This window comes from Cyprinodon tularosa, unplaced genomic scaffold, assembly GCF_016077235.1.
Source record: "Cyprinodon tularosa strain WSP-4 unplaced genomic scaffold, ASM1607723v1 ctg864, whole genome shotgun sequence".
In the NCBI taxonomy this organism is placed as follows: Eukaryota; Metazoa; Chordata; class Actinopteri; order Cyprinodontiformes; family Cyprinodontidae; genus Cyprinodon; species Cyprinodon tularosa.
The window spans coordinates 361,857-375,308 of record NW_024039634.1 but is presented as its reverse complement, the minus strand read 5'-3'; the positions used below and the strand labels follow the sequence as shown (position 1 = coordinate 375,308).

At 36.6% G+C, this 13,452-nt stretch overlaps 1 protein-coding gene across 2 annotated transcripts in view; it reads left to right on the top strand.

Annotated features, from left to right (window-relative positions):
- LOC119775295 (E3 ubiquitin-protein ligase TRIM9) overlaps nucleotides 1-13,452 on the top strand; it is a 72,788-nt gene that overhangs the window by 51,402 nt on the left and 7,934 nt on the right. Inside the window, exons 4-7 of one of the 2 annotated variants that reach the window (XM_038273229.1) lie at nucleotides 3,224-3,334; nucleotides 4,592-4,745; nucleotides 7,871-7,951; nucleotides 12,991-13,154. In XM_038273229.1, coding sequence (XP_038129157.1) covers nucleotides 3,224-3,334; nucleotides 4,592-4,745; nucleotides 7,871-7,951; nucleotides 12,991-13,154 — 510 coding nt within the window. The remainder of the gene's footprint in view (nucleotides 1-3,223; nucleotides 3,335-4,591; nucleotides 4,746-7,870; nucleotides 7,952-12,990; nucleotides 13,155-13,452) is intronic. The other variant, XM_038273230.1, reaches the window with a different exon arrangement.

The window sequence follows — 13,452 nt, the reverse complement described above, 5'->3', positions numbered from 1 at the left end:
GAGGAGCAGATTAAGGAAACCCTGGGAGAAGCTGCAAAAGATTGGAGACTGGGTTGGAGGCAGTTTTTTTTTGTAGCATAGACATAGAGTATATTCCTTGTTCTTTACAATAGACCAGTTTAACATGTCACAGATCAGAATGGAGGACCCAGTAGTCAAAAGCATTTATTTTAAAAACTGCCGATCTGCAGTCACAGCAAGGATGTCTAAGGCAGGAACCTCTGGTTTTTTAGTTGACGCCGTGGTTGATTCCAGCCGGTCGGCTGACAACAAGATGCGGCGGTTGCCACCCAGAGTGTCACAGACGCTACAACCTCGGACGTAGAAGAAGCAGGATATCGGATCAGAGGAGATAAAGGAAGGCAGGATAATCCACATGGCGAAGCCAAAGCCGGTGTTGAGGACGTGCTTAGGATTCAGAACCAGGAGATCAGAAGTCAGAAGAGGTTCCAAAGGGAAATCCAGGTCATTGACAGGAACAACCAACATATTCTCATTATTAGTTTGTATGAAATCATACGAAAAGTTATGCACACTATTTCGTACGTTTTGGACGTTTTTCCTCAAAAAACCACATCAGTGCGGATGCGCTGGCAGACAGAAAAAAAAAGCAGATCCGCGGCCGGACGTAAAACTGGGAAAAACAGTGCAATCATCACTTATTCATGTCTCTAACTACGTTGCTTGCTGTTTTATATCTTAGGGTCAGGATTAGGGCTAATTGTAATTTATATTCTATGTTCGTGAATGGTGCGTCAGATGCGCATGCGCATACGACGAAAAAAATGTCCAAAACGTACGAAATTACGGTGCATAACTTTTCGTACGATTTCATACGAACTCATAATAAGACTACACTGGAACAACTCAAAGTTCATTAAACAGGAAGAGTTGAGCAGGAGTCCAAAAACAGGTCAAACAGATCAGATGGGAACAGGTAGGCTCAGTGGTTGAGAAGCAGAACAGGATTAGCTATCAGAAACACTAAGGTAACGCTGAATCACTCTCACATCTGGCTCGAGAATAATCTGGAGGTGATGACTGGAAGCAGGCAGGTTAAAACAGATTAGACATGAACAGGAGGGCTCACTGGTTGAGATGCAGAACAAGTCATCAGAAACTATAAGATTAACACTGGAAACACTCTCCCCACTGGCTTGATTAATCTAGCATGATGACTAGTGGCAGCCAGGTAAAATAAAGGCAGGAGCAGGTGGATCAGACTAACGGTAATGAGAAAACAGGCGGAGCTCGGCAGGTGAAAAAATGAGTAATTAAGCCAGTCATCAATTCCAACATCATGACATAACAGACTTTAACTAAAGCATAAACACAGGAAATGATCAGACCACTACAGCTCCAAAAGTGGGGAAACAAAGTGTTGAATAAACATTTAAAGGCAAAAGAAAAACACTGCTTAAAGGTAACAAGCTATGAAAAACACTCTCAGGCATGGGAGTAATAATTAAAACAGATCAAACCAACTAAAAAAAAACTAATTTCCAACTTAACTAATTGAACAGAAATGGTACAATCCAAATACACAGTTTTTCTATTAAAAGCAGATCTATAACTAGGGTCTTATAGCAACATGATTAAGTAATCATGTTGTGTAAAATCCGAATAATCAAGAATATATCAAAAGTTTAAAATAAAAAATATAACAATTTCAAATAAATATCAGGGTATCTTTTTTTTATTGACGGTAATAAATAATATAACAAAGAATATATATCAAATGTAAACGAACAAATTATCAAAGGAAAACACCGCATAAAGAGTGTATGAAGTGTTTATTTCAGCTCGTCACGCTCTTCATATTTCAGTCCAGACTGCGGATGACAGGTGAATAATTAACTTGGATATCGTTAATCCTCAAACAAACGAGGCGATTAATCGCAAAGACTCCATCTAATTAACTGGGATTCATCCAGGCACTCACTGGTTTAATTATCGGAGAGTCAGAAGATGTTTTCTGTCTGATCTTCAGCTCCAAACCTGATGTACATTGAGACTTTTTAGACTCTTTTTCTACAGTTATACAACAGCTTTCTGTGTATTTGTGTCGTGATGGAATCTAAATGTGTATGTAGTATAGAAAAAAACCCTGCCGGTGAAGACTTTTATGGAATTTAAAACTATTTTCACAGGTCAGCCTCTGACTTGACACATCTGATCCCCACATCTTTATAACAAAGTAAGCTTTTATTTACTAACAGGACACCAAACCTGAAATCCTGTATCCATCTGTAGCTTAACAGTTCTGTACATAAAGAGCAAAAGAAAACAAACAAACAAACAGTGAACTCTACAAACTCACAAACACAGGAAACTTAAAAAATGAAACAGGATGTGTGGCTCATTTCTACTCAGGTTCATTATAAATGTATATCACTGCTTATCGGGATGCATTCAATGGAAAGTGACACTAAAGGTGTGACCAGCATAGGAAAAATAAAGGTTTGGACTATATTAGTTGGCAGTTGGTATAGATCCACCATCTATAAAAACCGTTGGGTTTTGTATTTTTTAAATCTTGAAATTGTTCCCTTAATGTGTTATTACTATTTTGCACTTTAATAAGACTGTATTAAATTCAAATACTGCTTCATTTTATGGGACCACGGTTTAAGCTTTATTTTTATAGAGACTTAACAATATTGGCAAAAAGCACTTGTGTCAACAATGGGTGGTGAGGTTGCTTGAGGACCCAGATGCAGAGACAAGTGAAGTAGAGATGAGTTCTGAGAGGTTTAATTGCAGACCAAATAGCAGCAGAGGCAGAAATCCAGAAATCCAACTTAAAATATAAAACAAACCAAAAACATGGAGACATCAGGGGGAAAACAAGTCTGAGGAGCCGGGGAGAGATGAGCAGAGTAGACAATACAGCAACAAGAAGGAACCAGCACTGAGTGACTGCTGAGGTGGAGTATTTAAGGAGAACCAAACAAAAGGATGGACTAACGAGCTCAATGGGGAGCAGGTGTGGGTGGAACTGGCAAGAGGGAATCCAAGGGGAAAGAAAACAATCACAAGGGGGCAACAGAGAGTAACTAAAGAATGCTTAAAGATCATGGAAAATAAAAACAAAACAACTGATAACAGAAAACTGAAAACTCATAGTCACAACAAATAAGAACCATAACAAACCATAACAACTTGTCGCTTTTCAAACCAAATACTGTCCATTTCTAATTAGTTTGATGTGCAACATTTTCAGGTTGTGCGTGACCAGATCACCCACTGCACCATGAAGCTGCGGCAGACCACCGGCATGATGGAATACTGTCTGGAAGTCCTCAAGGACAACGACCCCAGCGGGTTCCTGCAGGTATCAATAATGCACCTATTGACTTCTAAGCATTTGGAAGTGCCTTGTGGTAAAACAAATGAAAAATCATAGAAAAGGCTAATTTAACTAGATTTAGTTATTATGAGCAACTGAAACAAGCAAAAATACTAAGGGGGAATATTAATGTATTCATGATTTTCTTACCAAAACTGTCTGTTAAACATAAAAATAGTGTTGACAAAAAATGCTCAAAGTTTCAGAGTATTCAGGTATTAACTTAACCTGTAAAAAGACACGTCTGAGCTCTGAAAGTTACTGCAAATCATTTAATTTAAGTTTTCTTCACACGCTTAGATTTCTGCAGGTTAAGTAGAACCACATTATATCTAAAATGTGGGCAATTAAAAAAAAAACTCTTTAGGATAAACATGAGGAAACATTTGTGACATTAAGAAATTTATGTTTAAGAATTATTTTCCTCCGTTTAAACTCGTTTAGACTTTACACATCTCACTTAGGAGATGTTAAATAATTAGCAGAAATATTCCCTCTTTTCAACATAAAAGCTTATTAGCTTAAAATCAGGACTTCTTTGATCATAAAGGTTAGAACCTAAGATACAAAAGAAAGAAAATGTAAAAAATGTTGGTTATTCACTCTAACAGAATAAACTCAAAATGCGCTTTAGTGAAATATAAGGCGGATACTAGAAATTTGCTGCTTTTAGTTTTGAATGATTTTTGCTCAAAGAAACCAGCAGAGGAGGAGTCGAGTAAGAGGGAGATAAAATCAAAGATGCTGAGAGGAACAGACGCCCACAGAAACATCCCGTCCGTTCCATTACTCCTGAATATTTTATAATCTATTGATTAGGTCCTTCTTTATCATCAGAGCTTCTAATCTCTACAGGGAGGCTCTGCTCGCTGCAGTTTGGACTAATCCGGCGGAAAATATGACTAAACAAAATTATTCCCTTTTATAGCTAAAGGGTAAATTTTCAAATCCCAATCGCGGGGAAGTGCATTTTAATGTGATGCTTTCATTTAGCTTTTATTTCCCGCAGCAGTAGAGCTCTGACGATCAAACAGTGGGGTCCAATTTGAATCCTGCAGTGTTTGAAGAACGTATGAAGGCAGCAAGTAATAAACCCAGGCCACAGGAAGGCATCCCAAAGAGACTGCTATGTATGCTGCCAGAGCTTTACACAACTGAGAGTTTCTCTCAAATTATCCATCAACTAGGTCTTTATCTAAAATAGAGAAATATCTGCAGTCCTCATTTTTGTTGTCTGTGTAGATCTCAGATGCCCTGATCAAGCGAGTGGCATCGTCTCAGGACCAGTGGGTGAAGGGGGCCCTGGAGCCCAAGGTTGGCCCCGACTTTGACCTCACCCTGAATACAGACTCTTTGATGCAGACCATCCTACAGCTGGACTTTTGCGAGGGAAAAGGTGAGTCCTCATCATGTATCTAAGTAATACTTCACAACTTCAAGCATCCAAATATTCTATACAACTGGAGCTGCAAAGGTTTGCGTACATTTAAATCAGAAACAGTTTCTTTAGATTTCCATAACAAGCTTCCTTTTTTTTTATTTTTTTTTTTACCAGATCATGTCTACACACTGTATAAAGCTTTTTTTTTAAATAGAAAGAAGAAAGTTGTTTAACTAAAGGAGACATATAATGTCTGAATAAATCCGATCTTTCAAGAAGATTTAAAAAAAATAACTGAATGTCTGAGATGGTGTCTGAGTAATGCTCCATTCTGCAGTGGATCATATCCTGTATGACATGTTTTCTGCTTTTATTCCTCAAAAAAACTTTTGGCTTTAAAAAATTTAAATATTAGAAAAGGGAATTTTTTTATCTATGTTTCCCTCTGTCAGGATTATTAATAGTCTTTGGACTTAACTGAAGGTTAAAAAGATGTTAGTATGCTTAACTTGTAGTGACAAAACACCAAAAGATCCAGTTTAAAAATATGTTTTTTATGCTTAACTTATAATGACAAAACACCAAAAGATCCAGTTTAAAAAGGGGTTTCAAGCAAACCAAAGTCTTTTTTGGTAAAATGATTAAGGTAAACCCAAAGTTATCCATAACACAGCCAGACGTGTGATTAGAGTAGTCTCTAAAATTAACCAACATTTTTAGTCTGACTGGAAGTTGTCATCCTGACTTCATTTAATCTGTGAAGGAGCTAAAAATCATGGTGATGGTAAGGAGGAGAAATTGAGTTTGAAGACTTTGAATTCATCACCAAAGATTAATCATCATTATTGAAATATAAACAGTTTGATTGATCATGTCACCTATAATCATAAGGACATGTATAATTGTTGAACAGTTATTTTTTTCCATCATTGCAATCACAAACAAACTCCTTGATTGGATAAAGACCTTTTTAATCCATAAACTGTCAGGATTATTAATAATCTTTGGGCTTAACTAAAGGTTAAGAAGATGTTTTTATGCTTAACTTGTAATAGTATAGGTCTTTGCACCTATACAATTTGTATTTTACATTCTCGCATTATATTCAGTTTTTGTGGATGACTGCCAAATTTATTTACCCCTAAGGAAGACTGAATCACTAAGAACACCAAAGATGTCTCTATAATGACTGATTGAGCAAAAATATCCTCTGTCTGCTTCATATTGTTCTTTTTAATTTGAAGACAAACTTAACACATTTATGTTTTTCTTGCTGTTCACACTAAGCAAACAGTTGCCATGCATGAGTAAAAGAGGGTTTTACTTTCACTGTGATCCTAGATTTCCTAAGGTGTATCGGCAGTCAAAAAACAAAAACCTACACCTAATGACATCCAATTATTTGAGCAGTATAGTATATTTTTTAAATGCATAAAAATTAGAATGCGGAATGTCTTTGAAATGTTTTAAAGCGTATAGTTGGTAAAGCTTATTTCATAAAGAGAAGGGACTTTTAGCCGTCTGACACAATCTGCAGGTCGTCCTTCAAGTCAAGCTGCACTTTAAGCAGAGTTTCTCTAATCTGAGCTGCAGTCAGGCTTGTTTGGCAGAGGAGAAGCTTTGATCATCTCGTCTTTGTTCTTCCAGGCTGGTGACATGTAACTTGTCGCCTCATTTCCCCACACTCGCATCTCCCTGATCATCCAGAACAAAGCTACAGGGTTTTAAGATGGGAAATCAGATTCTATTTTGAGTTTTAGTCTTTGACATTTAGAGCAACAACAGAGTGGGGGAGTTTCTCCCAGTGATTATCATAAATGATTAAACATTTGATCTCGTAAAAGTGTGTTGGGAAAAATGCTGACATTTCTGATTCTGCTTTGCAGAATCATGCGGAAGAACACAAAGTGATTAACTTGTGCAGTCAAATCCTTCCAAAGTTGCAAATCCGCACTTTTTAAACTGCATCATTTTTTTAAACCTCACTAAAACTTGACTTTACAAAAATGAAATAAAAACAAACAAACATACATTTTTACATTAAAATCAGACTTGCACCAACCTTCATTATCCATCACTGTTAGAAACAGCTTGGATGGACCCATATGCAGACTGGCAGACAGAGGCAGAACCATCAGTTAGTCATTTTAATATAATATAAACTTAATCTAAAATGTAAGATTAATTATTATATAAGATTATTTAAGTGGTTGTTTTAGACATGAGCAAAATAAAGTCTGATAAAAGCAGCACAAAAGACAGCAGCCGAACACCATTAAACTAATTACACAGAAAAAACCCTGAATCCATAACCACAGTGAACCACAGTAAAACTGCTATAAAAAATCTACTAAATGAAACCTGAAATTTAATAAACCAAACCATGATCAATTAGAGCAGGATGACTAAAGAATAAACTAGAGCATGAATAAACACTTAAACTAATATGGGGTAAAAAATTAACAAATACTGCAAGACCCAAATAGCAAAACTAAATAACAGGCTAAGACAAGACCAAAGCACAACATTCCTGAAGTAAAAGAAAAAAAAGCTAATATGGAAAAACCCCAAACAGCAAAGATAACCTCAAAAGGTGAACGCAGCACAAAACTTCAAGATCACAACAAAAATATGAAGGAAACTATAAGAAAACTTTAAGAAAAGACTCCATACATTCAGGGATCCCTCCTTACTAGACGCCCTCCGTTCATAAGTTTGCATCGCCATGGAAAGTGACACTCTTCCTTTTTCAGGATAAACCTGTGGGTATCCCAAATCTCTATCCATATCAAATAATCTTTCTATAAAAATAAAAAAAAGCATAATGTGCTTTATGTGTTTCGACATCCTTTTAATTAGTCCAAACATGGAGATAACCGCATCATCTACAACTTTATCTTTTTGTCATTTTCACAACCTGAAATTAAGAACTTTGTAAACATTTACTGAGCATTCATTTTCATAAACTACTCATTTACAAAAAAGCAAAGCACATCTAAATCTTTTATAAACAATGGATTTTCTTTTAAACTGTATTTTCACAGTGCAGCAAATCCTCCAACTCCTGTTATAGTTCTCCACAGATTTTACTCTTTGCTGTCCTGTTGTTTAAAACACGCAAAATGACCCCCTGTTTCCAGATATGCAGGAGAAACCGGTACTGAAATTAATGCAGGCAGAAGACAGTGTTGAGACTGAGATGGAGGAAGAGAGCCCAGGAGGTATTTCAGAGACTGTAGTCCCTCCCAGTGACCCTTTGTTTTCACTCCTTCAGCGTCTTTTCACTCATTCCTCAGCCCTGACCGCCCTTACCACCATGTCAACTGGAATCTCACTGGTCCTTTTTGTCCCTAAGCGTATCACTGGTTGCTTCCCTCTGTATGGTTAATGTGATGTATAACAATTCTGCAGAACTCTGCTGTGCAAACATATTAATCATAGACTATATGGTATTAGAGCTTGATTTGCAGCAAGATTGCACATTAATTAGGTTATCATCCACTGCGTACATTCGGTCATTGTTAAAGATGTGTAAAAATAACAAAACTGCACTTTAATTAATCTTTTTTTTTCAATCACCTTGTATTGTTAATGAAAAAAAAACTTTTAATCCATACCCACTGTCTCTTTTAACTATTTCACCTTTCTCTTTATTGTATTTCTAGTCATTCTAGCCAACTAAGAAAAAAAAGTTGTTATATTTAAGTCAGAAAAATAAATCTCCAACTTATTTCCATCACAGCATCTTATTCACTCAGTCATTCGCTCCCATGGCTTTACACCGCTTCACTCAGTTGAGCTGATATTTGCTGCCTGAGCTCCCTAATCTCCCTCGGTGGTGTGGAAACAAACTACTGACTATTAAAGTGATGTTTGTTTCCCAAAGTGGTGAATAAAAAATGCGTAGCCAGCTTGACTGTCTACTAACCACCAGGACTGTTTTCTGCTGCAGTGTCTTCGCTAATTCCACCTGAATTATGCCCCTTTTAGTGCCTTATTAAAAATGATAAATGGCCTGCACTTATATAGCACCTTTTTAAAGTGAGGGGACTCCAAAGTGCTGATACAGTGCTATTAATTAAAATTTCTTATTCTCAATTATTTATTTTTTACCAGAAGCATTGAAAACATCACAGAAGCATGTACCTTTTAAACTATATTTTTTCATCTCCTTTAGGCTAAAAATGTATTTTTTTGTTCTTCCTTATATTTCATATATTCCATTTTAATATTTATTTGAATATGTTTAATTTGACATCTGGGATTTTAAGCATAGGAACCAGTGGGGAGAAGCATTGGGTTGAACTTTTGTTAGACTAAGACTGAATTCCAAACCAACAACTAGCCCTTATCTATCAAGTGTCCCTCGAAATAAAGTCACACTCACAGAGGTGGAAGGCGCCTGGATTGTACGTGGGGTGTATAAACGTGAATGGGACTGCCTCTTTCCTCCAATGGAAAGACGTTGTTCCTATGGCAACTAGGGTTGTCAAAAGTATCGATACTCAAAAAAGTATCAATACTGAAACGTTGTATCCGGATACAATACTCGTTTTTAAAAGTATCGATACAGTGCCACCACCAGTGGCACCTAAGCAGTCATTCATCTTAATTGCAGAATAGAGGACAATGCGCTTTCAGAATAATTCTGTGCACTTAACCGGTTTGGCTAGTGTCATTATGTGTGCAAAGCATGGCCAAGGAAGGAACACTTAATTTTAACTTTATAAGTTTTTTATGAAGCTTGCTTAATATTGTGCACAGCATACAACCTCAAAATATTGTTCTTATTGTTTATTGTATTTATTTATTGTATTTTATTTTTTAATGAAAATATTTCTGTAGAATTTTGGAGTCTTTGTTTTTATGGTATCGAGTATCGAATATTTTCCTTAGTATCGGTATCGAGTTGAAAAGTTTGGTATCGTGACAACCCTAATGGCAACACAGTGATGCTGCATAAGAAATCAAACATTTGCATTTTTCTTAAAAATGAATCTTTCCAGCAAAATAAAACTATTTCAAAGTGGACCATACATTTAGGGATTAATGATGCCGTTTTTATTTTTTCTTGTGATTTTCTGTTAGTGTGATGAAGATGCAGCAAACCAGCTGAACATAGGCCGAATCCCAAACCGCTCCCTAACCACTAACCCCTAACTATCAAGTGTCACTCCCAATTAAGTTTTACTCGCAGATGTGGAAGGCGCCTTGATTATAGGTGGGGGGTATATACCAGAATGGGAAAGCTTCTTACCTACAATGGAAAAGGAAAGCAGTAGTTGCTATGGCAACATGTGCGTGGCTTTAGCTCTGTGGCACAGGGTGACATAAAATCAAACATTTTCCCCTTTCGTAAAACTAATGTATATGGTCAAATAAAACTATTTCAAATAAGACCTTCCCTTTTGGAATTAATTAGGATTTTTTTTCACAAACTAACTTGCGATTTTCTGTCAGTGTGACGAAAATGCAGCAAACCAGAGGAATTTACATTTGGCGGAACGTGTTCCCTCCACCAACAGGCCGCTGTTACACCTGCTGCCAAATTCCAGATGCAGACTCGCTGTTTAAGGTCCACTCGCCCTACCCACCACGTGGTTTGGGACTGCACTTAATGAGGCGGACCCTCTGTGGGAACTACTGGTCTCTATTTATTCATCGGGTTGCTGAAATGGCCGAAAAAACTGAAGTCACCTGCCGCCATCTTGCTACTCCCCACTCTCACTGAGTCGCGCCATAAAAATTAAATGTAATGTAATTACCATAACAATATTTTAAATACATAGGCTATTACATGGTCATCATCAATTTAGCACTTTTAGGACTTCATCAGATAGAATGTGTTTTTAATATTCTTAATATCGGACTACATAATTATTATGCTCCATTAACAAACTCATTTTGTTGTGATGGATTTGTGTAATATGTTACATGATTTATAGACTTCATGGACTGCAGCAAGTGTGTGTAAAAGTGATGACTTTATCTTTATTTTAGAAGTTTTAAGCCCCCCTGAAAATGAGAACGACATCGTTGTTCGATGCTGTAGCGCACGTATTGTTTACATTCCGACCTGTCTAACTAGGCAGTACCAATATGGCAGCTGGAGACTTCACGGCACCCGGTACTACCAACGGCCTATCAGTAATCTAGTGAATATAGATCAGTGGAGGGAATGCACAAACAGAGGGGTAGTGCTTAGGGTTAGTGTTTAGGGGCTGGTTTGGGATTCAGCCTAAGGATCACTGAATCAGTGACTCAAATGACTTCAAATCCCGATTCAGTTTGGGGAGTGACTCATAATAACTCATATAAGTGGAAATAATTATATTTTCCATTGATAATAAACATTTCCACTAAACTGAAAACGGGTTGCAGCCTTTTAGGTTGATACTGATAAAAAAAGTAGGGCTGCACGATATTGGGATTTTGGTCAATATCCGATATGCCGATATTTTAAAACTCATGTAGCCGATAACCAATATCGATACTGATGTTAAAGCTGGGCAAAAATAAGTAGTCATTGAAAATAGCAGTTTTGTTATCCATTTCTGACACTTTGAAAAAGAATATACTCAAATATATTTTCATATGCTGATATCAAATTGATTTTTAAAAACGCGGTATCGATCTATTTTACTTTCAAAATCTCGTGAAATTTCATCGTTCTGTTACAAACTCTCGTGATATTTTGCAAATTCTTGTGAGATTTTGTTAGTAAAATAGATCGATAGCACGCCAATATATCAACATATAAAAATATGGCAAAATTTCATGAATTTTTGGGGGATTTCGTAGCATAATGATGACATATAGCAATATTTCATTAGTAAAAGAGATTGATATGGTGCTTTTAAATGGCAATATATCAGCATATGAAGATATTGTGATATTTTAATGTATCAATATTTTTTTCCCTCGTCTTTAGAAGTTTTTAAGTCTGTAAAAATTAAGTTTTTGTGGAAGAAGAAGAAATAGTATTTTTTTTTTTTTTTTAGACTTTAGAAACTCAGAAGCTGATCAAATATCGGGTTAAATATCGGTGGGGTGGCCGATGTTCGATATTCAGTTTTAAGGCCGATACAGGCCGATACCGATAGGGGGCAGATTATATCGTGCATCCCTAAAAAAAGAGAAACATTCTGACACATCATTGCAGAAATGGCTAAAAAGACATAACATTAATCTTTTAAGATCTAAATCTAATTACCTGGCTACTAATATTTTCTTTACTTGTTTTTCCTTCTTAAGCAAATATATTCAAATTACAGACTGTATTTTTTTATGTGAGATTTTCCTCCTGAAAGATTTTTTATGCACACCATTATTGTGAGTGCCTACAAACATAGTCCGCACGCTATATAAAATGTTTTCTTACAAATTAACATGTTATTGGTCTTCATGTGACATGAGGAGCAATTGATGTATAAATCAAATGTAGAAAATGGTTTTGAGAATTAGATTTGAGGAATAAAATGATTAACTTCTTTATGATAAAACCTTACTGGTAATATTCAGTCACAAAGATTCAGAGTTATATAAGATGTCTTATGTAGCCATGGTGCTGAAATGTAGACTGAAGCTCAGTAGGAGTCTTTTAAGAAATAAATATTGAGCATGGGGAAAGGAACAGAATGAATTGAAGGAGAACATCCTGCGGCGAGCTGAAAAAATAAAACCTAAAAAGGCTTTTAGATTATACTGACTAACGATCCTGTTATGTTTCCCCTTCTGTCATGACTGCTGCCTTTCCCTCGTGTCTGCAAAACAGTCGAATATCCCAAAAATAATCCTAAAAAAGCAGGTTTATTACTGTGTTTTTCTCCTGTTGAGTTCATGGTTAGACTGATATACTTTCTCTCGTAGATCCTGATGTGACACAATTTATTTATGCTCTCCTTTTCCTGATTAAACACCAGCATATCAGATATAAATAAGACTTTGTAATAATATTTTGACTTAGGAAGTTCATGTCTCCTACAGACTGACCATCCTGATCCAATGATTACTGCTTTTAAAGTCAGAGCTTATATCAGTCTAACCTGGTTCTCGACTTACACTGCCCCCCAGTGTTAAATGTTCTTATGTGGCCTAGTTTAAACCTCCAGTGATTACCAGTTATCCTCCAAGTGAATCTGGTTTGCCTTAACTCTGTAAGTCTATTTCAGCTCCCACTAGGTTCCCTCAGCTTGTTCAAACATCCCTCATTCAGCTTTATTTCTCAATTAACACTTCATCCACTCATTACTTCCCTCAGTGGAATCTGGACCCGCGGTCCCAGCGGCTCCCTTACTACAGCTTGAGAAGTGCTGCACAATGAACAACAGCGCCACCCTGGCCTGGAGGGTAAATGCACCTGCAGGTTGCCCCATCGAGGGCTACATCTTGGAGCTGGATGATGGGAATGGAGGACAATACAGGGTAAGTTATTGCACATCCTAAGGTTAAAGCAGAGGGTAAAGAGTACAATATTGATGTTTTATTTTCTGCACTTTTTTACTCAAAAGTACAACATAATAGCTCTTAAAGTAATTCAAATAAAGCCGAACAAGAACAGAAAAAAAGACACATAATAGAATAAAAACAAAATGTTTACAGAGAGAGTTTGCATGTTCTCCCTGAGCATGCGTGGGTTCTCTCCGGGTACTCTGGCTTCCTCCCACAGTCCAAAAACATGACTGTTAGGTTAATTGGCTTCTCTAAATTGTCTTTAGGTGTG